Source organism: Ips typographus, linkage group LG10 (genome assembly GCF_016097725.1).
Source record: "Ips typographus isolate SLU linkage group LG10, UJ_Ityp_2.0, whole genome shotgun sequence".
Classification (NCBI taxonomy): Eukaryota; Metazoa; Arthropoda; class Insecta; order Coleoptera; family Curculionidae; genus Ips; species Ips typographus.
The window spans coordinates 2864012-2887482 of NC_138431.1; the positions used below are offsets into that span (position 1 = coordinate 2864012).

At 32.2% G+C, this 23471-nt stretch overlaps 2 protein-coding genes across 2 annotated transcripts in view; one reads left to right on the forward strand and one right to left on the reverse strand.

The window, feature by feature from the left end:
• Positions 1 to 23471, reverse strand: part of LOC145734368 (uncharacterized) — a 173172-nt gene that overhangs the window by 76248 nt on the left and 73453 nt on the right. The gene's annotated exons all lie outside the window — the stretch shown is intronic.
• LOC145735040 (cytochrome P450 4d2-like) overlaps positions 8103 to 23471 on the forward strand; it is a 43309-nt gene continuing 27940 nt past the window's right edge. The window contains exons 1-2 of the mRNA XM_081988761.1: positions 8103 to 8311; positions 21270 to 21467. Coding sequence (XP_081844887.1) covers positions 8140 to 8311; positions 21270 to 21467 — 370 coding nt within the window. The 5' untranslated portion in view covers positions 8103 to 8139. The remainder of the gene's footprint in view (positions 8312 to 21269; positions 21468 to 23471) is intronic.

The window sequence follows — 23471 nt, forward strand, 5'->3', positions numbered from 1 at the left end:
TCATTATCTCACTCGAAGGGGGTTTTACAGGCAATTTTGTCCATGACTGTCCTTTCAAACTGTGTTTCTGGTAGTTCAAATTTTGATACCGCTTTTCTCCCTGACTGTACCAAATTTTATAATGTTTTTTCAGGTTAGTGGACAGGAAATTTAATGAGGATTTCAAAAATGTTCTTAAAATAGTCATTATCTCACTATAAGTGGGTTTTACAGGCAATTTTGTCCATGACTGTCCTTTCAAACTGTGTTCCTGACAGTTCAAACTTTGACATCGCTTTTCTCCCTGACTGTACCAAATTTTATAATGTTTTTTCAGGTTAGTGGACAGGAAATTTAATGGGGATTTCAAAAATGTTCTTAAAATAGTCATTATCTCACTCGAAGTGGGTTTTACAGGCAATTTTGTCCATGACTGTCCTTTCAAACTGTGTTCCTGACAGTTCAAACTTTGACATCGCTTTTCTCCCTGACTGTACCAAATTTTATAATGTTTTTTCAGGTTAGTGGACAGGAAATTTAATGAGGATTTCAAAAATGTTCTTAAAATAGTCATTATCTCACTCGAAGTGGGTTTTACAGGCAATTTTGTCCATGACTGTCCTTTCAAACTGTGTTCCTGACAGTTCAAACTTTGACATCGCTTTTCTCCCTGACTATACCAAATTTTATAATGTTTTTTCAGGTTATTGGACAGGAAATTTAATGGGGATTTCAAAAATGTTCTTAAAATAGTCATTATCTCACTCGAAGTGGGTTTTACAGGCAATTTTGTCCATGACTGTCCTTTCAAACTGTGTTTCTGGTAGTTCAAATTTTGATACCGCTTTTCTCCCTGACTGTACCAAATTTTATAATGTTTTTTCAGGTTATTGGACAGGAAATTTAATGGGGATTTCAAAAATGTTCTTAAAATAGTCATTATCTCACTCGAAGTGGGTTTTACAGGCAATTTTGTCCATGACTGTCCTTTCAAACTGTGTTACTGGCAGTTCAAATTTTGATACCGCTTTTCTCCCTGACTATACCAAATTTTATAATGTTTTTTCAGGTTATTGGACAGGAAATTTAATGAGGATTTCAAAAATGTTCTTAAAATAGTCATTATCTCACTCGAAGTGGGTTTTACAGGCAATTTTGTCCATGACTGTCCTTTCAAACTGTGTTTCTGGCAGTTCAAAATTTGATACCGCTTTTCTTCCTGACTATACCAAATTTTATAATGTTTTTTCAGGTTATTGGACAGGAAATTTAATGGGGATTTCAAAAATGTTCTTAAAATAGTCATTATCTCACTCGAAGTGGGTTTTACAGGCAATTTTGTCCATGACTGTCCTTTCAAACTGTGTTCCTGACAGTTCAAACTTTGACATCGCTTTTCTCCCTGACTATACCAAATTTTATAATGTTTTTTCAGGTTATTGGACAGGAAATTTAATGGGGATTTCAAAAATGTTCTTAAAATAGTCATTATCTCACTATAAGTGGGTTTTACAGGCAATTTTGTCCATGACTGTCCTTTCAAACTGTGTTCCTGACAGTTCAAACTTTGACATCGCTTTTCTCCCTGACTGTACCAAATTTTATAATGTTTTTTCAGGTTAGTGGACAGGAAATTTAATGAGGATTTCAAAAATGTTCTTAAAATAGTCATTATCTCACTCGAAGTGGGTTTTACAGGCAATTTTGTCCATGACTGTCCTTTCAAACTGTGTTTCTGGTAGTTCAAATTTTGATACCGCTTTTCTCCCTGACTGTACCAAATTTTATAATGTTTTTTCAGGTTATTGGACAGGAAATTTAATGGGGATTTCAAAAATGTTCTTAAAATAGTCATTATCTCACTCGAAGTGGGTTTTACAGGCAATTTTGTCCATGACTGTCCTTTCAAACTGTGTTACTGGCAGTTCAAATTTTGATACCGCTTTTCTCCCTGACTATACCAAATTTTATAATGTTTTTTCAGGTTATTGGACAGGAAATTTAATGAGGATTTCAAAAATGTTCTTAAAATAGTCATTATCTCACTCGAAGTGGGTTTTACAGGCAATTTTGTCCATGACTGTCCTTTCAAACTGTGTTTCTGGCAGTTCAAAATTTGATACCGCTTTTCTTCCTGACTATACCAAATTTTATAATGTTTTTTCACTTTATTGGACAGGAAATTTAATGGGGATTTCAAAAATGTTCTTAAAATAGTCATTATCTCACTCTAAGTGGGTTTTACAGGCAATTTTGTCCATGACTGTCCTTTCAAACTGTGTTTCTGGAAGTTCAAATTTTGATACCGCTTTTCTTCCTGACTATACCAAATTTTATAATGTTTTTTCAGGTTATTGGACAGGAAATTTAATGGGGATTTCAAAAATGTTCTTAAAATAGTCATTATCTCACTCGAAGTGGGTTTTACAGGCAATTTTGTCCATGACTGTCCTTTCAAACTGTGTTTCTGGAAGTTCAAATTTTGATACCGCTTTTCTCCATGACTATACCAAATTTTATAATGTTTTTTCAGGTTATTGGACAGGAAATTTAATGAGGATTTCAAGAATGTTCTTAAAATAGTCATTATCTCACTTTAAGTGGGTTTTACAGGCAATTTTGTCCATGACTGTCCTTTCAAACTGTGTTTCTGGTAGTTCAAATTTTGATACCGCTTTTCTCCCTGACTGTACCAAATTTTATAATGTTTTTTCAGGTTATTGGACAGGAAATTTAATGGGGATTTCAAAAATGTTCTTAAAATAGTCATTATCTCACTCTAAGTGGGTTTTACAGGCAATTTTGTCCATGACTGTCCTTTCAAACTGTGTTACTGGCAGTTCAAATTTTGATACCGCTTTTCTCCCTGACTATACCAAATTTTATAATGTTTTTTCAGGTTATTGGACAGGAAATTTAATGAGGATTTCAAAAATGTTTTTAAAATAGTCATTATCTCACTTTAAGTGGGTTTTACAAGCAATTTTGTCCATGACTATCCTTTCAAACTGTGTTTCTGGTAGTTTAAATTTTGATACCGCTTTTCTCCTTAACTGTACCAAATTTGGTAATGTTTTTTTCAATTTTAACAGTTTTCACTTGTTGGCACACTTAAAAAATGACATTTTGACAAATGACATTAAACGTCATTTTTGTATAATGAACCTAAAAAAATTTAGGCCGTAAAAGTAAGCTTTAAAAATTCATTTCAATTTCTTAAATTTTTTTTAAAAGTTTTTAATTTTTCAAGAACAAACTGTGTCTGATACCGAAAAAGTGCATAAACGGTAAATTTTAAATTCCATCGGGGTGTGTTTGTGTTAAAAAAATCAAACCTCTAACTTGAAGCGTTCTTGAGATATTTAGCAAAAACTACAAAAAACAAAAGGTTAACTTTGACGCACCCTAGCGGCCAAACGGGGCAACTTACCCCTGCCCACTCAACTTCACGTGATAGCCCCATTGATTAGCTTTCTTTTGTTATACGGTGTGTGTATACAGAGTGTTTGAAATAAGCGAGTTATTCGCGATTTTCTGGAAAAGTGCACGAAAATTTTGCTCAATATAGTGATTTTTGTTCGATTAGGTGATTAGTCAAATTAAGGCTGCGAAAGCCATTTGACGTGACCAGCCACGTGATACTTCACGTACGTCACAACTGTCAAACATTACCTCTACACACAGTGAAACTATACAGCTGCCCAAGTTTGAGAAACGCTACAGCTTTACGTCGAATGTTTTGACAGTTATGACGTAGAGGTGTCAACATTAAAGCGTCCTAGTATCGCGTGACAGCTGTCAAATAACTGTCTTCTATGTCACAACTGTCAAAATTAATCAATCTTCAATGTGAAAAGTAAAGGTAAAGGCAGAGAGGTCAAATACAGTTTAGTGGTGGCTATTTTAACAGTTCTGACGTAATCATACGTTGAAAAAGTATCTTAGTGTCACGTGATAGCAAAAAAGAAAAGTCTCTAGTAAAAAATACGTGAAATAACGGCATTGTCAGACAGTTTTTTGAGTTGGTTATAATGTTTACCTGCAAATCCACACATTTTCCATTTAGACTACCTGAAAAATTTGAATTTGACAGTTGTCAGGCGATTTTTTTTGACTTTGACACTTGAAAATGACATTTTTGGTTTTGGAAGCTACTATTCTAAAAGTTCCTTTTAAGAATTTGACAGTTGTCTGACAGTTTTTTAACTTTTGACACTACTTTGACTTTGAAAATTAACTTACCACTTTTGACGCAATAAAAATTGAAAATTTGATTTTTCAACTCTAAAACCAAACTATTCAAATTTAGACAATCTGAAAATTTAAAATTTGACAGTTGTCAGACAGTTTTTTTGACTTCTGACACTAAAATACGCTTTTCTGTAATGATGGGCGTATTTTCACCGTGACAGGAAAATTTACCAACTTTACCAGTAAATTCCAATTTGACCAGTAAATGTTTTTCCTATTCGATAACATAAAAAAACACTACAAAATTGGGTACAGTCAGGGAGAATAGCGGCATCAAAGTGTGAACTGCCAGAAACACAGTTTGAAAGGACAATCAAGGACAAAATCGCACTTGGAGTGAGAATACGACTATTTGAAGCACATTTTTGAAATCCTCATTAAATGTCCTATCCGATAACCTGGTAAAACCTTAAAAATATTTGTATAGTCAGTGAGAGAAGCTGTGTCAAAAAATGAACTGACAGAAACACAATTTGAAAGGACAGTCAGGGACAAAATCGCCTGTAAAACACACTCGAAGTAATAAAATGGCTGCTGTAAGCACATTTTTGGAATCCTCATTAAATTTCCTATCCGACAACCTGGTAAAACACTTAAATTATTTGTACAGTCAGGGAGAGAAGCGGTGTAAAAGTTTGAACTGATAAAAACACCGTCTAAAAGGACAGTCAGTGACAAAATCGCCTGTAAACCCCACTTGGAGTAATAAAATGACTGTTTTAAGCACATTTTTGGAATCCTCTTAAAATTCTCTATCCGATAATCTGGAAAAACACTACAATTATTGGTATAGTCAAAGAGAGAAGCTGTGTCAAAGTTTCAAATGACAAAAACACAGTTTGAAAAGACAGTCAGGGACAAAATCGCCTGTAAACCACACTTGGAGTAATAAAATGGGTGTTTTAAGCACATTTTTGAAATCCTCGTTAAATTTTCTATCCGATAACCTGTAAAAACACTAAATTTATTAGTACAGTCAGGGAGAGAAGCGGTGTCAAGGTGTGAACTGACAAAAACACAGTTTGAAAAGACAGTCAGGGACAAAATCGCCTGTAAACCTCACTTGGAGTAATAAAATGGCTGCTGTAAGCACATTTTTGGAATCCTCATTCAATTTTCTATCCAATAACCTGGAAGATATTAAAATTATCTGTATAGTCAGGGAGAGTAACAGTGTCTAATTTTGAACTGACAGAAACACAGTTTGAAAGGACAGTCAGGGACAAAATCCCCTGTAAACTCCACTTGGAGTAATAAAATTACCCTTTTAAGCACATTTTTTGAATCCTCATTAAATTTTCTATCCGATAACCTGGAAAAACACTAAAATTACTTTTATAGTCAGGGAGAGAAACGGTGTCAAAGTTTGAACTGATAGAAACCCAGTTTGAAAGGACAGTCAGGGACAAAATCGCCTGTAAAACAAACTTGGAGTAATAAAATGGGTGTTTTAAGCACATTTTTGGAATCCTCATTAAATTTTCTATCCGATAACCTGGAAAAACACTAAAATTACTTTTATAGTCAGGGAGAGAAACTGTGTCAAAGTTTGAACTGATAGAAACCCAGTTTGAAAGGACAGTCAGGGACAAAATCGCCTGTAAAACAAACTTGGAGTAATAAAATGGGTGTTTTAAGCACATTTTTGGAATCCTCATTAAATTTTCTATCCGATAATCTGGTAGAACACTAAAATTATTTGTATAGTCGGGGAGAGAAGCGGTGCCAAACTTTCAACTGACAGAAGCACAGTTTGAAAGGACAGTCAGGGACAAAATTGCCTGTAAACTCCACTTGGAGTAATAAAATTACCCTTTTAAGCACATTTTTTGAATCCTCATTAAATTTTCTATCCGATAATCTGGAAAAACACTAAAATTATTTGTATAGTCAGTGAGAGAAGCTGTGTCAAAAACTGAACTGACAGAAACACTATTTGAAAGGACAGTCAGGGACAAAGTTACCTTTAAACCACACTTGGAGTAATAAAATGGGTGTTTTAAGCACATTTTTGAAATCCTCGTTAAATTTTCTATCCGATAACCTGTAAAAACACTAAATTTATTAGTACAGTCAGGGAGAGAAGCGGTGTCAAGGTGTGAACTGACAAAAACACAGTTTGAAAAGACAGTCAGGGACAAAATCGCCTGTAAACCACACTTGGAGTAATAAAATGGGTGTTTTAAGCACATTTTTGAAATCCTCATTAAATTTTCTATCCGATAATCTGGAAAAACACTAAAATTATTTGTATAGTCAGTGAGAGAAGCTGTGTCAAAAACTGAACTGACAGAAACACTATTTGAAAGGACAGTCAGGGACAAAGTTACCTTTAAACCACACTTGGAGTAATAAAATGGGTGTTTTAAGCACGTTTTTGGAATCCTCTTTAAATTTTCTATCCGATAACCTGGAAAAACACTAAAATTACTTTTATAGTCAGTGAGAGAAACGGTGTCAAAGTTTGAACTGACAGAAACCCAGTTTGAAAGGACAGTCAGGGACAAAATCGCCTGTAAATCTCACTTGGAGTAATAAAATGGGTGTTTTAAGCACATTTTTGGAATCCTCATTAAATTTTCTATCCAATAACCTGGAAAATATTAAAATTATCTGCATAGTCAGGGAGAGTAGCGGTGTCTAAATTTGAACTGACAGAAACACAGTTTGAAAGGACAGTCAGGGACAAAATCCCCTGTAAACTCCACTTGGAGTAATAAAATTACCCTTTTAAGCACATTTTTTGAATCCTCATTAAATTTTCTATCCGATAACTTGGAAAAACACTAAAATTACTTTTATAGTCAGGGAGAGAAACGGTGTCAAAGTTTGAACTGACAGAAACCCAGTTTGAAAGGACAGTCAGGGACAAAATCGCCTGTAAAACAAACTTGGAGTAATAAAATGGGTGTTTTAAGCACATTTTTGGAATCCTCATTAAATTTTCTATCCGATATACATTGAAAACACTAAAATTATTAGTACAGTCAGGGAGAGAAGCGGTGTCAAAGTTTGAACTGACAGAAACACAGTTTGAAAGGATAGTCAGGGACAAAATCGCCTGTAAACTCCACTTGGAGTAATAAAATTACCCTTTTAAGCACATTTTTTGAATCCTCATTAAATTTTCTATCCGATAATCTGGAAAAACACTAAAATTATTTGTATAGTCAGTGGGAGAAGCTGTGTCAAAAACTGAACTGACAGAAACACAATTTGAAAGGACAGTCAGGGACAAAATCGCCTGTAAACCCCACTTGGAGTAATAAAATAACTCTTTTAAGCACATTTTTGGAATCCTCTTAAAATTCTCTATCTGATAACCTGAAAAAACACTAAAATTATTAGTACAGTCAGGAAGAGAAGCGGTGTCAAAGTGTGAACTTCCAGACACCCAGTTTGAAAGGACAGTCAGGGACAAAATTGCCTGTAAACCCCACTTGGAGTAATAAAATGACTCTTTTAAGCACATTTTTGAAATCCTCATTAAATTTCCTATCCGATAACCTTTTCTTCTATTCTACCTTTGACGCCCTAAATACAGAGTGAACTTAATTGCATAATTTTCACTTTAACACCCTGTACTTCAGTTATTTTGACAATCACAGGGTGGTTCAATATACCAATTTGTAGGCTTTGAAATTTTTACTTGACTACCCTGTAAAGCGTCTTTAGCGAAAACGTCTACTGAGTTATTTAATAATAAATACAGAGTGAACTTTGAATTGAATCTTGTATTTTCAATGAGTCGCCTTGTATATTTCTGGTATTTTTATTCCAAATTCAAACGAATCGATATACCCTTGTAATTCAGATAATAAAATTAGGCCTATAAACTACGCGACAAATTTGAAACAATCAGTATCAATTTAGCGAATAACGAAAACAAAAACAGTCAGTCTTTCAGCCATGTTAGGTTACATTTGCTGGCCTGTTTTAAGCTCTTTAGTGATAATACTACTAAGTCCATTAGTAAACTGGTACTGGAACGTGTTTAAGAATCGAAAACTTTCGAAAATTCCTGGTCCAGAACCAGTACCAATTCTAGGAAATACCAAATTGTTGGGAAAATCTCCTTCAGGTGAGTTAGTTTCAAAGCAGTTTTCAAGGTTTTGAAGTCAAAATATTGTTTCTAAGGCAGTTTTCAAGGTTTTAAAGTCAAAATTTGGTTTCCTAATCAATTTTCAGGCTGCAAATGTGATAGTTTACTTGAAAATCATGAAAACTGACTCAAAATACAAATTTTAATTCAATTTCCATTGATTTAAAGTGAATTTAAAGTTTTCGAAGCAACATTTGAAGTGTTCAAGTCAAAATTTGGTTTTCTAATCAATTTTCAGGCTGTAAGTATGATAGTTTACTTGAAAATCATGAAAACTGACTCAAAATACAAATTATACGTCAATTTCCATTGATATGAGGTGAATCTAAAGTTTGTAAAGCAACATTTGATGTGTCCAAGTTAAAATTTGGTTTCCAAGGCAGTTTTCAGGGTTTTGAAGTCAAAATTAGGTTTCTAAAGCAGCTTTCAATGTTTTAAAGTCAAAATTTAGTTTTTTGATCAATTTTCAGGCTGTAAGTATGATAGTTAACTTGAAAATCATGAAAACTGACTCAAAATACAAGTTTTAAGTCAATTTCCATTGATACAAAGTGAATTTAAAGTTTTCAAAGCAACATTTCAAGTGTCCAAGTCAAAATTTGGTTTCCAAGGCAGTTTTCAAGGTTTTGAAGTCAAAATTAGGTTTCTAAAGCAGTTTTCAAGCATTCGAAGTCAAAATTTGGTTTCCTAATCAATTTTCAGGCTGTAAATGTGATAGTTTACTTGAAAATCATGAAACCTGACTCAAAATACAAATTTTAAGTCAATTTCCATTGATACAAAGTGAATTTAAAGTTTTCAAAGCAACATTTCAAGTGTCCAAGTCAAAATTTGGTTTCCTAATCAATTTTCAGGCTGCAAATGTGATAGTTTACTTGAAAATCATGAAAACTGACTCAAAATACAAATTTTAATTCAATTTCCATTGATTTAAAGTGAATTTAAAGTTTTCGAAGCAACATTTGAAGTGTTCAAGTCAAAATTTGGTTTTCTAATCAATTTTCAGGCTGTAAGTATGATAGTTTACTTGAAAATCATGAAAACTGACTCAAAATACAAATTATACGTCAATTTCCATTGATATGAGGTGAATCTAAAGTTTGTAAAGCAACATTTGATATGTCCAAGTTAAAATTTGGTTTCCAAGGCAGTTTTCAGGGTTTTGAAGTCAAAATTAGGTTTCTAAAGCAGCTTTCAATGTTTTAAAGTCAAAATTTAGTTTTTTAATCAATTTTCAGGCTGTAAGTATGATAGTTAACTTGAAAATCATGAAAACTGACTCAAAATACAAGTTTTAAGTCAATTTCCATTGATACAAAGTGAATTTAAAGTTTTCAAAGCAACATTTCAAGTTTCCAAGTCAAAATTTGGTTTCCAAGGCAGTTTTCAAGGTTTTGAAGTCAAAATTAGGTTTCTAAAGCAGTTTTCAAGCTTCCGAAGTCAAAATTTGGTTTCCTAATCAATTTTCAGGCTGTAAATGTGATAGTTTACTTGAAAATCATGAAAACTGACTCAAAATACAAGTTTTAAGTCAATTTCCATTGATACAAAGTGAATTTAAAGTTTTCAAAGCAACATTTCAAGTTTCCAAGTCAAAATTTGGTTTCCAAGGCAGTTTTCAAGGTTTTGAAGTCAAAATTAGGTTTCTAAAGCAGTTTTCAAGCTTCCGAAGTAAAAATTTGGTTTCCTAATCAATTTTCAGGCTGTAAATGTGATAGTTTACTTGAAAATCATGAAAACTGACTCAAAATACAAGTTTTAAGTCAATTTCCATTGATACAAAGTGAATTTAAAGTTTTCAAAGCAACATTTGAAGTGTCTAAGTCAAAATTTGGTTTCCAAGGCAGTTTTCCAGGTTTTGAAGTCAAAATTTGGTGTGCTATTCAATTTTCAGGCTGTAAGTGTGATAGTTCACTTGAAAATCTTGAAAACTGACTCAAAATACAAATTATAGGTCAATTTCCATTGATATGAGGTGATTCTAAAGTTTTTAAAGCAACATTTGAAGTGTCCAAGTTAAAATTTGGTTTCCAAGGCAGTTTTCAAGGTTTTGAAGTCAAAATTAGGTTTCTAAAGCAGTTTTCAAGCTGTCGAAGTCAAAATTTGGTTTCCTAATCAATTTTCAGGCTGTAAATGTGATAGTTTACTTGAAAATCATGAAACCTGACTCAAAATACAAATTTTAAGTCAATTTCCATTGATACAAAGTGAATTTAAAGTTTTCAAAGCAACATTTTAAGTGTCCAAGTCAAAATTTGGTTTCCAAGGCAGTTTTCAAGGTTTTGAAGTCAAAATTAGGTTTCTAAAGCAGTTTTCAAGCTTCCGAAGTCAAAATTTGGTTTCCTAATCAATTTTCAGGCTGTAAATGTGATAGTTTACTTGAAAATCATGAAAACTGACTCAAAATACAAATTTGATGTCAATTTCCATTGACACCAAGTGAATTTAAAGTTTTCAAAGCAACATTTGAAGTGTCTAAGTCAAAATTTGGTTGCCAAGGCAGTTTTCCAGGTTTTGAAGTCAAAATTTGGTGTGCTATTCAATTTTCAGGCTGTAAGTGTGATAGTTCACTTGAAAATCATGAAAACTGACTCAAAATACAAATTATAGGTCAATTTCCATTGATATGAGGTGATTCTAAAGTTTTTAAAGCAACATTTGAAGTGTCCAAGTTAAAATTTGGTTTCCAAGGCAGTTTTCAAGGTTTTGAAGTCAAAATTAGGTTTCTAAAGCAGTCTTCAAGCCTTTGAAGTCAAAATTTTTGTTTTTAAGGCAGTTTTCAAGGTTTTAAAGTCAAAATATGGTTTCTAAGGCAGTTTTCAATGTTTTAAAGTAAAAATTTAGTTTGCTAATCAATTTTCAGGCTGTAAGTATGATAGTTCACTTGAAAATCATGAAAACTGACTCAAAATACAAATTTTAAGTCAATTATCATTGATACAAAGTGAATTTAAAGTTTTCAAAGCAACATTTCAAGTGTCCAAGTCAAAATTTGGTTTCCAAGGCAGTTTTCAAGGTTTTGAAGTCAAAATTAGGTTTCTAAAGCAGTTTTCAAGCATTCGAAGTCAAAATTTGGTTTCCTAATCAATTTTCAGGCTGTAAATGTGATAGTTTACTTGAAAATCATGAAAACTGACTCAAAATACAAGTTTTAAGTCAATTTCCATTGATACAAAGTGAATTTAAAGTTTTCAAAGCAACATTTCAAGTTTCCAAGTCAAAATTTGGTTTCCAAGGCAGTTTTCAAGGTTTTGAAGTCAAAATTAGGTTTCTAAAGCAGTTTTCAAGCTTCCGAAGTCAAAATTTGATTTCCTAATCAATTTTCAGGCTGTAAATGTGATAGTTTACTTGAAAATCATGAAAACTGACTCAAAATACAAATTTGATGTCAATTTCCATTGATACCAAGTGAATTTAAAGTTTTCAAAGCAACATTTGAAGTGTCTAAGTCAAAATTTGGTTTCCAAGGCAGTTTTCCAGGTTTTGAAGTCAAAATTTGGTGTGCTATTCAATTTTCAGGCTGTAAGTGTGATAGTTCACTTGAAAATCATGAAAACTGACTCAAAATACAAATTATAGGTCAATTTCCATTGATATGAGGTGATTCTAAAGTTTTTAAAGCAACATTTGAAGTGTCCAAGTTAAAATTTGGTTTCCAAGGCAGTTTTCAAGGTTTTGAAGTCAAAATTAGGTTTCTAAAGCAGTCTTCAAGCCTTTGAAGTCAAAATTTTGTTTTTAAGGCAGTTTTCAAGGTTTTAAAGTCAAAATATGGTTTCTAAGGCAGTTTTCAATGTTTTAAAGTCAAAATTTAGTTTGCTAATCAATTTTCAGGCTGTAAGTATGATAGTTCACTTGAAAATCATGAAAACTGACTCAAAATACAAATTATACGTCAATTTCCATTGATATGAGGTGAATCTAAAGTTTGTAAGGCAACATTTGAAGTGTCCAAGTTAAAATTTGGTTTCCAAGGCAGTTTTCAAGGTTTTAAAGTCAAAATTAGGTTTCTAAAGCAGTCTTCAAGCCTTTGAAGTCAAAATTTTGTTTTTAAGGCAGTTTTCAAGGTTTTAAAGTCAAAATATGGTTTCTAAGGCAGTTTTCAATGTTTTAAAGTCAAAATTTAGTTTGCTAATCAATTTTCAGGCTGTAAGTATGATAGTTCACTTGAAAATCATGAAAACTGACTCAAAATACAAATTTTAAGTCAATTATCATTGATACAAAGTGAATTTAAAGTTTTCAAAGCAACATTTGAAGTGTCTAAGTCAAAATTTGGTTTCCAAGGCAGTTTTCAAGGTTTTGAAGTCAAAATTTGGTGTGCTATTCAATTTTCAGGCTGTAAGTGTGATAGTTCACTTGAAAATCATGAAAACTGACTCAAAATACAAATTATACGTCAATTTCCATTGATATGAGGTGAATCTAAAGTTTGTAAGGCAACATTTGAAGTGTCCAAGTTAAAATTTGGTTTCCAAGGCAGTTTTCAAGGTTTTAAAGTCAAAATTAGGTTTCTAAAGCAGTCTTCAAGCCTTTGAAGTCAAAATTTTGTTTTTAAGGCAGTTTTCAAGGTTTTAAAGTCAAAATATGGTTTCTAAGGCAGTTTTCAATGTTTTAAAGTCAAAATTTAGTTTGCTAATCAATTTTCAGGCTGTAAGTATGATAGTTCACTTGAAAATCATGAAAACTGACTCAAAATACAAATTTTAAGTCAATTATCATTGATACAAAGTGAATTTAAAGTTTTCAAAGCAACATTTGAAGTGTCTAAGTCAAAATTTGGTTTCCAAGGCAGTTTTCCAGGTTTTGAAGTCAAAATTTGGTGTGCTATTCAATTTTCAGGCTGTAAGTGTGATAGTTCACTTGAAAATCATGAAAACTGACTCAAAATACAAATTATACGTCAATTTCCATTGATATGAGGTGAATCTAAAGTTTGTAAGGCAACATTTGAAGTGTCCAAGTTAAAATTTGGTTTCCAAGGCAGTTTTCAAGGTTTTAAAGTCAAAATTAGGTTTCTAAAGCAGTCTTCAAGCCTTTGAAGTCAAAATTTTGTTTTTAAGGCAGTTTTCAAGGTTTTAAAGTCAAAATATGGTTTCTAAGGCAGTTTTCAATGTTTTAAAGTCAAAATTTAGTTTGCTAATCAATTTTCAGGCTGTAAGTATGATAGTTCACTTGAAAATCATGAAAACTGACTCAAAATACAAATTTTAAGTCAATTATCATTGATACAAAGTGAATTTAAAGTTTTCAAAGCAACATTTGAAGTGTCTAAGTCAAAATTTGGTTTCCAAGGCAGTTTTCAAGGTTTTGAAGTCAAAATTTGATTTCTAAAACAGTTTTCAAGGTTTTAAAGTCAAAATATGGTTTCAAAGACAGTTTTCAATGTTTTAAAGTCAAAATTTGGTTTCCAAGGCAGATTTCCAGGTTTTGAAGTCAAAATTTGGTGTGCTATTCAATTTTCAGGCTGTAAGTGTGATAGTTCACTTGAAAATCATCAAAACTGACTCAAAATACAAATTTTAGGTCATCTTCTATTGATATGAGGTAAATCTAAAGTTTTTAAAGCGACATTTTAAGTGTCCAAGTCAAAATTTGGTTTCGAAGACAGTTTTAAAGATTTTGAAGTCAAAGTTTGGTTTCCGAATTCCTGGTCCAGAACCAGTACCAATTCTAGGAAATACCAAATTGTTGGGAAAAACTCCTTCAGGCGAGTTAGTTTACATTTTGTTTACAAAAGTTCACCCTGTATAAACAGAGTGAGCAAAAAGTCTGAAAATTTCAAGGACTGGTAGAGGAAAGTGCGTTGGAGTAATGTCCCCAGTTTCGACAAGATCGATTCATCTGGAACAAAGATACAGGGTGTCCAATTCCAGTTTCCTTGAAATCAACTGGGGTTTGATCAAGTTCACCATCTGTGTCCGCATTAATGTACTGTTTTCAGTGAGACACCCTGTATATGTGTGACTAAAAGAAATTTTCAAATCAAGCATAAAAATGCACAAATTTTACTTCTGAGCAGTCCAGTGACATTCAGAAGACAATTTGACTTCTGAGCGACCGATAATGACCCTGAAATGTTTAACGTAACACTTAATTGTTCCAAATGGCGTCAGAAACACCAAAAATGCAAAAAGTATTTTCTGAAAAACCCAACCAGGACTCAGAAGATCATAAATTGTACTTCTGAGCCATTACTAAAAATGAGAAGATCCTAAAATGTTAAACCGTACACTTGAACATAACAAAATGGCTTCAGAAAACCATTAAATTGTCAAATTTTAATTCTAGAGGGTCCAGTAAAATACATAAGCTTCAAAAATGTCAAACAAGTCTTCTGAGCTATTTATAATGACCAGAAGACTCTGAAAATGTCAAAGTTATGTTCTGAGAAACCCCAACAAAGAGTTAGAAGACCCTAAATTGTTAAATTTGACTTTTGAATCATCACTAAAACTGGAAAGACTTTAAAACATTAAACCTAACATTTAAACGTGCCAAAATGGCTTCAGAAGATTATTAAATTTTCAAATTTGAACTTTGGGCTGTCCAGTAGCATTCAGAAGACCCAAAAATGTCAAATTTGGCTTCTGAGCCATCCATAATGACCAGAAGACCCTAAAATGTTAAACAAGAGCGTGCCAAAATGACTTCAGAAGAAGTAGTTCAGATTATTACAGTTTCTGAAGTCAAAATATTGTTTCCAAGGCAGTTTTCAAGGTTTTATAGTTAAAATTTAGTTTCCAAGGCAGTTTTCAATGTTTTAAAGTCAAATTTTGGTTTCCTAAACAATTTTTAAGCTGTAAGTGTGATAGTTTACTTAAAAATCTTGAAAACTGATTCAAAATACAAATTTTAGGTCAATTTCCATTGATATAAGGTGAATCTAAAGTTTTCAAAGCAACATTTCAAGTGTCCAAGTCAAAAGTTGGTTTCCAAGGCAGTTTTCCAGGTTTTAAAGTTGAAATTTGGTGTGCTAATCAATTTTCAGGCTGTAAGTGTGATAGTTCACTTGAAAGTCATGAAAACTGACTCATAATAAAAATTTTAGAGCAATTTCTATTGATATGAGGTAAATCTAAAGTTTTTAAAGCAACATTTGAAGTGTCTAAGTCAAAATTTGGTTTCCAGGGCAGTTTTCAAGGTTTTGAAGTCAAAATTTGGTTTCCTAATCAATTTTCTGACTGTAAGTGTGATAGTTCACCTGAAAATCATGAAAACTGACTCAAAATACAAATTATACGTCAATTTCCATTGATATGAGGTGAATCTAAAGTTTTTAAAGCAACATTTGAAGTGTCCAAGTTAAAATTTGGTTTCCAAGGCAGTTTTCAAGGTTTTGAAGTCAAAACTTGGTTTGCTAATCAATTTTCAGGCTGTAAGTGTGATAGTTCACTTGAAAATCATAAAAACTGACTCAAAATACAAACTTTAAGTCAATTTCCATTGATACAAAGTGAATCTAAAGTTTTTAAAGCAACATTTCAAGTGTCCAAGTCAAAATTTGGTTTTCAAGGCAGTTTTCAAGGTTTTGAAGTCAAAATTAGGTTTCTAAAGCAGTTTTCAAGCTTCCGAAGTCAAAATTTGGTTTCCTAATCAATTTTCAGGCTGTAAATGTGATAGTTTACTTGAAAATCATGAAAACTGACTCAAAATACAAATTTGATGTCAATTTCCATTGATACCAGGTGAATTTAAAGTTTTCAAAGCAACCTTTCAAGTATCCAACTCAAAATTTGGTTTCCAAGGCAGTTTTCAAGATTTTGAAGTCAAAATTTGTTTTCCTAATCAATTTTCAGGCTGTAAGTGTGATAATTCACTTGAAAATAATGAAAACTGACTCAAAACACAAATTTAAAGTCAATTTCCATTGATACAAAGTGAATTGAAAGTTTTCGAAGCAACATTTGAAGTGTCCAAGTCAAAATATGGTTTCTAAGGCAGTTTTCAAGGTTTTGAAGTCAAAATTTGGTTTCAAAGATAGTTTTCAAGGTTTTAAAGTCAAAATTTAGTTTCCAAGGCAGTTTTCAAGGTTTTAAAGTTAAAATTTGGTTTGCTGATCAATTTTCAGGCTGTAAGTGTGATAGTTCACTTGAAAATCATGAAAATTGACTGAAAATACAAATTTAAAGGCAAATTCCATTGACATGAGATGAATCTAAAGTTTTCGAAGCAACATTTGAAGTGTCCAAGTCAAAATATGGTTTCTAAGGCAGTTTTCAAGGTTTTAAAGTTAGAATTTGATTTGCGGATAAATTTTCAAGGTGTAAGTGTGATAGTTCACTTGAAAATCATGAAAATGGACTGAAAATACTAATTTCAAGTCAGTTTCCATGGATACGAAGTGAATTTAAAGTTTTCAAAGCAACATTTGAAGTGTCTAAGTGAAAATTTGATTTCAAAGACAGTTTTCAAGGTTTTAAAGTTAAAATTTGGTTTGTTGATCAATTTTCAGGCTGTAAATGTGATAGTTCAATTGAAAATCATGAAAATTGACTGAAAATACAAATTTTAGGTCAATTTACATTGACATGAGGTGAATCTAAAGTTTTCGAAGCAACATTTGAAGTGTACAAGTCAAAATTTGGTTTCCAAGGCAGTTTTTAAGGTTTTGATTTCAAAATTTAGTTTCCTAATCAATTTTCCGGTTGTAAATGTGATAGTTTACTTGAAAATCATGAAAACTGACTCAAAATACAAATTTTAAGTCAATTTCCATTGATACAAAGTGAATTTACAGTTTTCAAAGCAACCTTTGAAGTGTCCAAGTCAAAATTTGATTTCCAAGGCAGTTTTCAAGGTTTTGAAGTCAAAATTTGGTTTCTAAGGCAGTTTTCCAGGTTTTAAACTTAAAATTTGGTTTGCTGATCAATTTTCAGGCTGTAAATGTGATAGTTTACTTGAAAATCATGAAAACTGACTCAAAATACAAATTTGATGTCAATTTCCATTGATACCAAGTGAATTTAAAGTTTTCAAAGCAACATTTGAAGTGTCTAAGTCAAAATTTGGTTTCCAAGGCAGTTTTCAAGGTTTTGAAGTCAAAATTAGGTTTCTAAAGCAGTTTTCAAGCTTCCGAAGTCAAAATTTGGTTTCCTAATCAATTTTCAGGCTGTAAATGTGATAGTTTACTTGAAAATCATGAAATCTGACTCAAAATACAAATTTGATGTCAATTTCCATTGATACCAAGTGAATTTAAAGTTTTCAAAGCAACATTTGAAGTGTCTAAGTCAAAATTTGGTGTGCTATTCAATTTTCAGGCTGTAAGTGTGATAGTTCACTTGAAAATCATGAAAACTGACTCAAAATACAAATTATAGGTCAATTTCCATTGATATGAGGTGATTCTAAAGTTTTTAAAGCAACATTTGAAGTGTCCAAGTTAAAATTTGGTTTCCAAGGCAGTTTTCAAGGTTTTGAAGTCAAAATTAGGTTTCTAAAGCAGTCTTCAAGCCTTTGAAGTCAAAATTTTGTTTTTAAGGCAGTTTTCAAGGTTTTAAAGTCAAAATATGGTTTCTAAGGCAGTTTTCAATGTTTTAAAGTCAAAATTTAGTTTGCTAATCAATTTTCAGGCTGTAAGTATGACAGTTCACTTGAAAATCATGAAAACTGACTCAAAATACAAATTTTAAGTCAATTATCATTGATACGAAGTGAATTTAAAGTTTTCAAAGCAACATTTCAAGTGTCCAAGTCAAAATTTGGTTTCCAAGGTTTTGAAGGCAAAATTTGATTTCTAAAACAGTTTTCAAGGTTTTAAAGTCAAAATATGGTTTCAAAGACAGTTTTCAAGGTTTTAAAGTCAATATTTGGTTTCCAAGGCAGTTTTCCAGGTTTTGAAGTCAAAATTTGGTGTGCTATTCAATTTTCAGGCTGTAAGTGTGATAGTTCACTTGAAAATCATCAAAACTGACTCAAAATACAAATTTTAGGTCAATTTCTATTGATATGAGGTAAATCTAAAGTTTTTAAAGCAACATTTTAAGTGTCCAAGTCAAAATTTGGTTTCGAAGACAGTTTTAAAGATTTTGAAGTCAAAATTTGGTTTCCAAATTCCTGGTCCAGAACCAGTACCAATTCTAGGAAATACCAAATTGTTAGGAAAAACTCCTTCAGGCGAGTTAGTTTACATTTTGTTTACAAAAGTTCACCTTGTATAAACAGAGTGAGCAAAAAGTCTGAAAATTTCAAGTACTGGTAGAGGAAAGTGTGTTGCAGTAATGTCCCCAGTTTCGACAAGATCGATTCATCTGGAACAAAGATACAGGGTGTCCATTTCCAGTTCCCTTGAAATCAACTGGGGTTTGATCAAGTTCACCATCTGTGTCCGCATTAATGTACTGTTTTCAGTGAGACACCCTGTATATGTTTGACTAAAAGAAACTTTCAAATCAAGCATGAAAATGCACAAATTTTACTTCTGAGCAGTCCAGTGACATTCAGGAGACAATTTGACTTCTGAGCGACCGATAATGACCCTGAAATGTTTAACGTAACACTTAATTGTTCCAAATGGCGTCAGAAACACCAAAAATGCAAAAAGTATTTTCTGAAAAACCGAACCAGGACTCAGAAGATCACAAATTGTTAAATTTGACTTCTGAGCCTTTACTAAAAATGAGAAGATCCTAAAAGGTTAAACCGTACACTTGAACATACCAAAATGGCTTCAGAAAACCATTAAATTGTCAAATTTTAATTCTAGAGAGTCCAGTAAAATACATAAGCTTCAAAAATGTCAAACAAGTCTTCTGAGCTATTTATAATGACCAGAAGACTCTGAAAATGTCAAAGTTATCTTCTGAGAAACCCCAACAAAGAGTTAGAAGACCCTAAATTGTTAAATTAGACTTTTGATTCATCGCTAAAACTGGAAAGACTTTAAAACATTAAACCTCTAACCTTTAAACGTGCCAAAATGGCTTCAGAAGATTATTAAATTTTCAAATTTGAACTTTGGGCTGTCCAGTAACATTCAGAAGACCCAAAAATGTCAAATTTGACTTCTGAGCCATCCATAATGACCAGAAGACCCTAAAATGTTAAACAAGAGCGTGCCAAAATGACTTCAGAAGAAGTAGTTCAGATTATTACAGTTTCTGAAGTCAAAATATTGTTTCCAAGGCAGTTTTCAAGGTTTTATAGTTAAAATTTAGTTTCCAAGGCAGTTTTCAATGTTTTAAAGTCAAATTTTGGTTTCCTAAACAATTTTTAAGCTGTAAGTGTGATAGTTTACTTAAAAATCTTGAAAACTGATTCAAAATACAAATTTTAGGTCAATTTCCATTGATATAAGGTGAATCTAAAGTTTTCAAAGCAACATTTCAAGTGTCCAAGTCAAAAGTTGGTTTCCAAGGCAGTTTTCCAGGTTTTAAAGTTGAAATTTGGTGTGCTAATCAATTTTCAGGCTGTAAGTGTGATAGTTCACTTGAAAGTCATGAAAACTGACTCATAATAAAAATTTTAGAGCAATTTCTATTGATATGAGGTAAATCTAAAGTTTTTAATGCAACATTTGAAGTGTCTAAGTCAAAATTTGGTTTCCAGGGCAGTTTTCAAGGTTTTGAAGTCAAAATTTGGTTTCCTAATCAATTTTCTGACTGTAAGTGTGATAGTTCACCTGAAAATCATGAAAACTGACTCAAAATACAAATTATACGTCAATTTCCATTGATATGAGGTGAATCTAAAGTTTTTAAAGCAACATTTGAAGTGTCCAAGTTAAAATTTGGTTTCCAAGGCAGTTTTCAAGGTTTTGAAGTCAAAACTTGGTTTCTAAAGCAGTTTTCAATGTTTTAAAGTCAACATTTGGTTTCCTAATCAATTTTCAGGCTGTAAGTGTGATAGTTCACTTGAAAATAATGAAAACTGACTCAAAACACAAATTTAAAGTCAATTTCCATTGACACAAAGTGAATTTAAAGTTTTCGAAGCAACATTTGAAGTGTCCAAGTCAAAATATGGTTTCTAAAGCAGTTTTCAAGGTTTTGAAGTCAAAATTTGGTTTCAAAGACAGTTTTCAAGGTTTTAAAGTCAAAATTTAGTTTTCAAGGTTTTAAAGTCAAAGTTTGGTTTGCTAATCAATTTTCAGGCTGTAAGTGTGATAGTTCACTTGAAAATCATGAAAATTGACTGAAAATACAAATTTTAGGTCAATTTCCATTGATATGAGGTGAGTCTAAAGTAATGAAAGCAACATTTGAAGTGTCCAAGTCAAAATTTGGTTTCCTAATCAATTTTCTGGCTGTAAGTGTGATAGTTCACTTGAAAATAATGAAAACTGACTCAAAACACAAATTTTAAGTCAATTTCCATTCATACAAATTGATTTTAAAGTTTTCGAAGCAAAACATTTCAAGTGTCCAAGTCAAAATTTCCAAGGCAGTTTTCAAAATTTTGAAGTCAAAATTTGGTTTTCTAATCAATTTTCAGGGTGTAAGTGTGATAGTACACTTGAAAATCATGAAAACTGACTCAAAATACAAATTTTAAGTCAATTTCCATTAATACAAAGTGAATTTAAAGTTTTCAAAGCAACATTTGAAGTGTCCAAGTCAAAATTTGGTTTCCAAGGCAGTTTTCAAGGCTTTGAAGTCAAAATATGATTTCTAAGGCAGTTTTCAAGGTTTTAAAGTGAGAATTTGATTTGCGGATCAATTTTCAAGGTGTAAGTGTGATAGTTCACTTGAAAATCATGAAAATGGACTGAAAATACTAATTTTAAGTCAATTTCCATGGATACGAAGTGAATTTAAAGTTTTCAAAGCAACATTTGAAGTATCCAAGTCAAAACTTGGTTTCCAAGGCAGTTTTCAATGTTTTGAAGTCAAAATTTGGTTTCAGGTTTTAAAGATAAAATTTATTTGTATTTTTTTGTGTATTTTTTTGTTTTATTTATTTTTTTGTGTTACTAATCTTCTAAACAAATCTTTTGCAGACTATTTGCAAGGTTTGCTACGTTTACAGCAGAAGTATGGAAACTTTTACAAACTGTGGACAGGCCCAACTTTGAGGTTAGTGATCAACAAACCCGAGTACTTGGAGGACCTCCTCACCTCCAGTATTAACCTCTCAAAATCCACTGGATATGATTTGTTCAAACCGTGGCTAGGAGATGGTCTCTTAGTCAGTCGAGGTTAGAATTTGTACTATATTTGTATATGATAGTCAGTGGCAAAAAAATGTTTGCTAGACTTTGGCGCTCTCTAGCGGCGTAACTTGAACTAGTACGCTTCATATGAAAAAAGTTTCGGATTGCTCAAAGTCTGCACTATCAATTAGTTTATGGGTTATTTTGACGTATCTGTCAAATTAACCGAGTTAGCAGGATTTAAAATAAACAGTGTAAACTGTTTCGTTCAGATTACCCTACAGTCAAATCTGTCTCTTAATTAACTTAGTTTTGTGACATTTTCACAAAATTTTGACAGGTGTCACACATAGTTGTACTTAAAAATGACAGCTGTCACTTTGACATGACAGATTTAAAGTGAAATTTGATTGTCAAACAACAAAAAAATATTTGATTTTTTTGACGACGGTTTGAGACAAGCTTTAATCATAATTTTGACAGGTATTTTGACATTTTTAGGCTACTTTTGTCAAATTTGACAGGTCAACATTTTGATGTTTTGCAATTATTATGATTCTGCACTAAAGGGCCTCGGTTTTGCTGAATTTTGTCAAATTTGTGTTTGGTCAATTTTGACAGCTTGTAATTTGGTTATTTTGACAGATGTCGAGAAACTGTCTTATATCAAATTGTAGCCTAAAATGTCCTCTTTAAAATGACCTACAGTGTTTCTGGAACAGTTGTCAAATAACATGGTTATTTGGTCGCAAACCCCATATTTACTAAATTCGGTCAAACTGGTATATTTGCAAATTTGACAGCTTGCAACTCGGTTATTTTGACAGGTATCGGAAAACTTTTTTATATCAAATTGTAGCCTAAAGTTTCCTCTTTAAAATGACCTACAGTGTTTCTGGAACAGTTGTCAAACAACGCGGTTATTTGGTCGCAAAACCCCAATTTTACTAAATTTGGTCAAACTGGTATATTTTCAAATTTGACAGCTTGTAACTGGGTTATTTTGACAGGTATCGGAAAACTTTTTTATATCAAATTGTAGCCTAAAATGTCCTTTTTAAAATGACCTACAGTGTTTCTGGAACAGTTGTCAAATAATAAGGTTATTTTGTCACGAAACCCCACAGTTACGAAATTTGGTCAAACTGGCATATTTGCAGATTTGACAGATTGTAACTCGCTTATTTTGACAGGTATCGGAAAACTTTTTTATATCAAATTGTAGCCTAAAATGTCCTTTTTAAAATGACCCACAGTGTTTCTGGAACAGTTGTCAAATAATAAGGTTATTTTGTCACGAAACCCCACAGTTACGAAATTTGGTCAAACTGGCATATTTGCAGATTTGACAGATTGTAACTCGCTTATTTTGACAGGTATCGGAAAACTTTTTTATATCAAATTGTAGCCTAAAATGTCCTTTTTAAAATGACCCACAGTGTTTCTGGAACAGTTGTCAAATAACAAGGTTATGTTGTCACGAAACCCCACAGTTACGAAATTTGGTCAAACTGGTATATTTGCAAATTTGACAGCTTGTAACTCGGTTATTTTGACAGGTATCGGAAAACTTTTTTATATCAAATTGTAGCCTAAAATGTCCTTTTCAAAATGACCTACAGTGTTTCTGGAACAGTTGTCAAATAATAAGGTTATTTTGTCACGAAACCCCACAGTTACGAAATTTGGTCAAACTGGCATATTTGCAGATTTGACAGATTGTAACTCGCTTATTTTGACAGGTATCGGAAAACTTTTTTATATCAAATTGTAGCCTAAAATGTCCTCTTTAAAATTACCTACAGTGTTTCTGGAACAGTTGTCAAACAACACGGTTATGTTATCACAAAACACCAATTGAACTAAATTTGATTAAACCAGTATTTTTGCAACTTTGACAGCTTGTAATTCAAGCACATGAAATGAATTAAATATTTCTGTGGTTAGGATTTTGCCATTATGTCAAACGTCACTTATATAACCCATGACATGTGTCAAAACTGTCAAACTAGGTACAATAAAGCTGTAAAGTTACAAAAGTAAAACTTG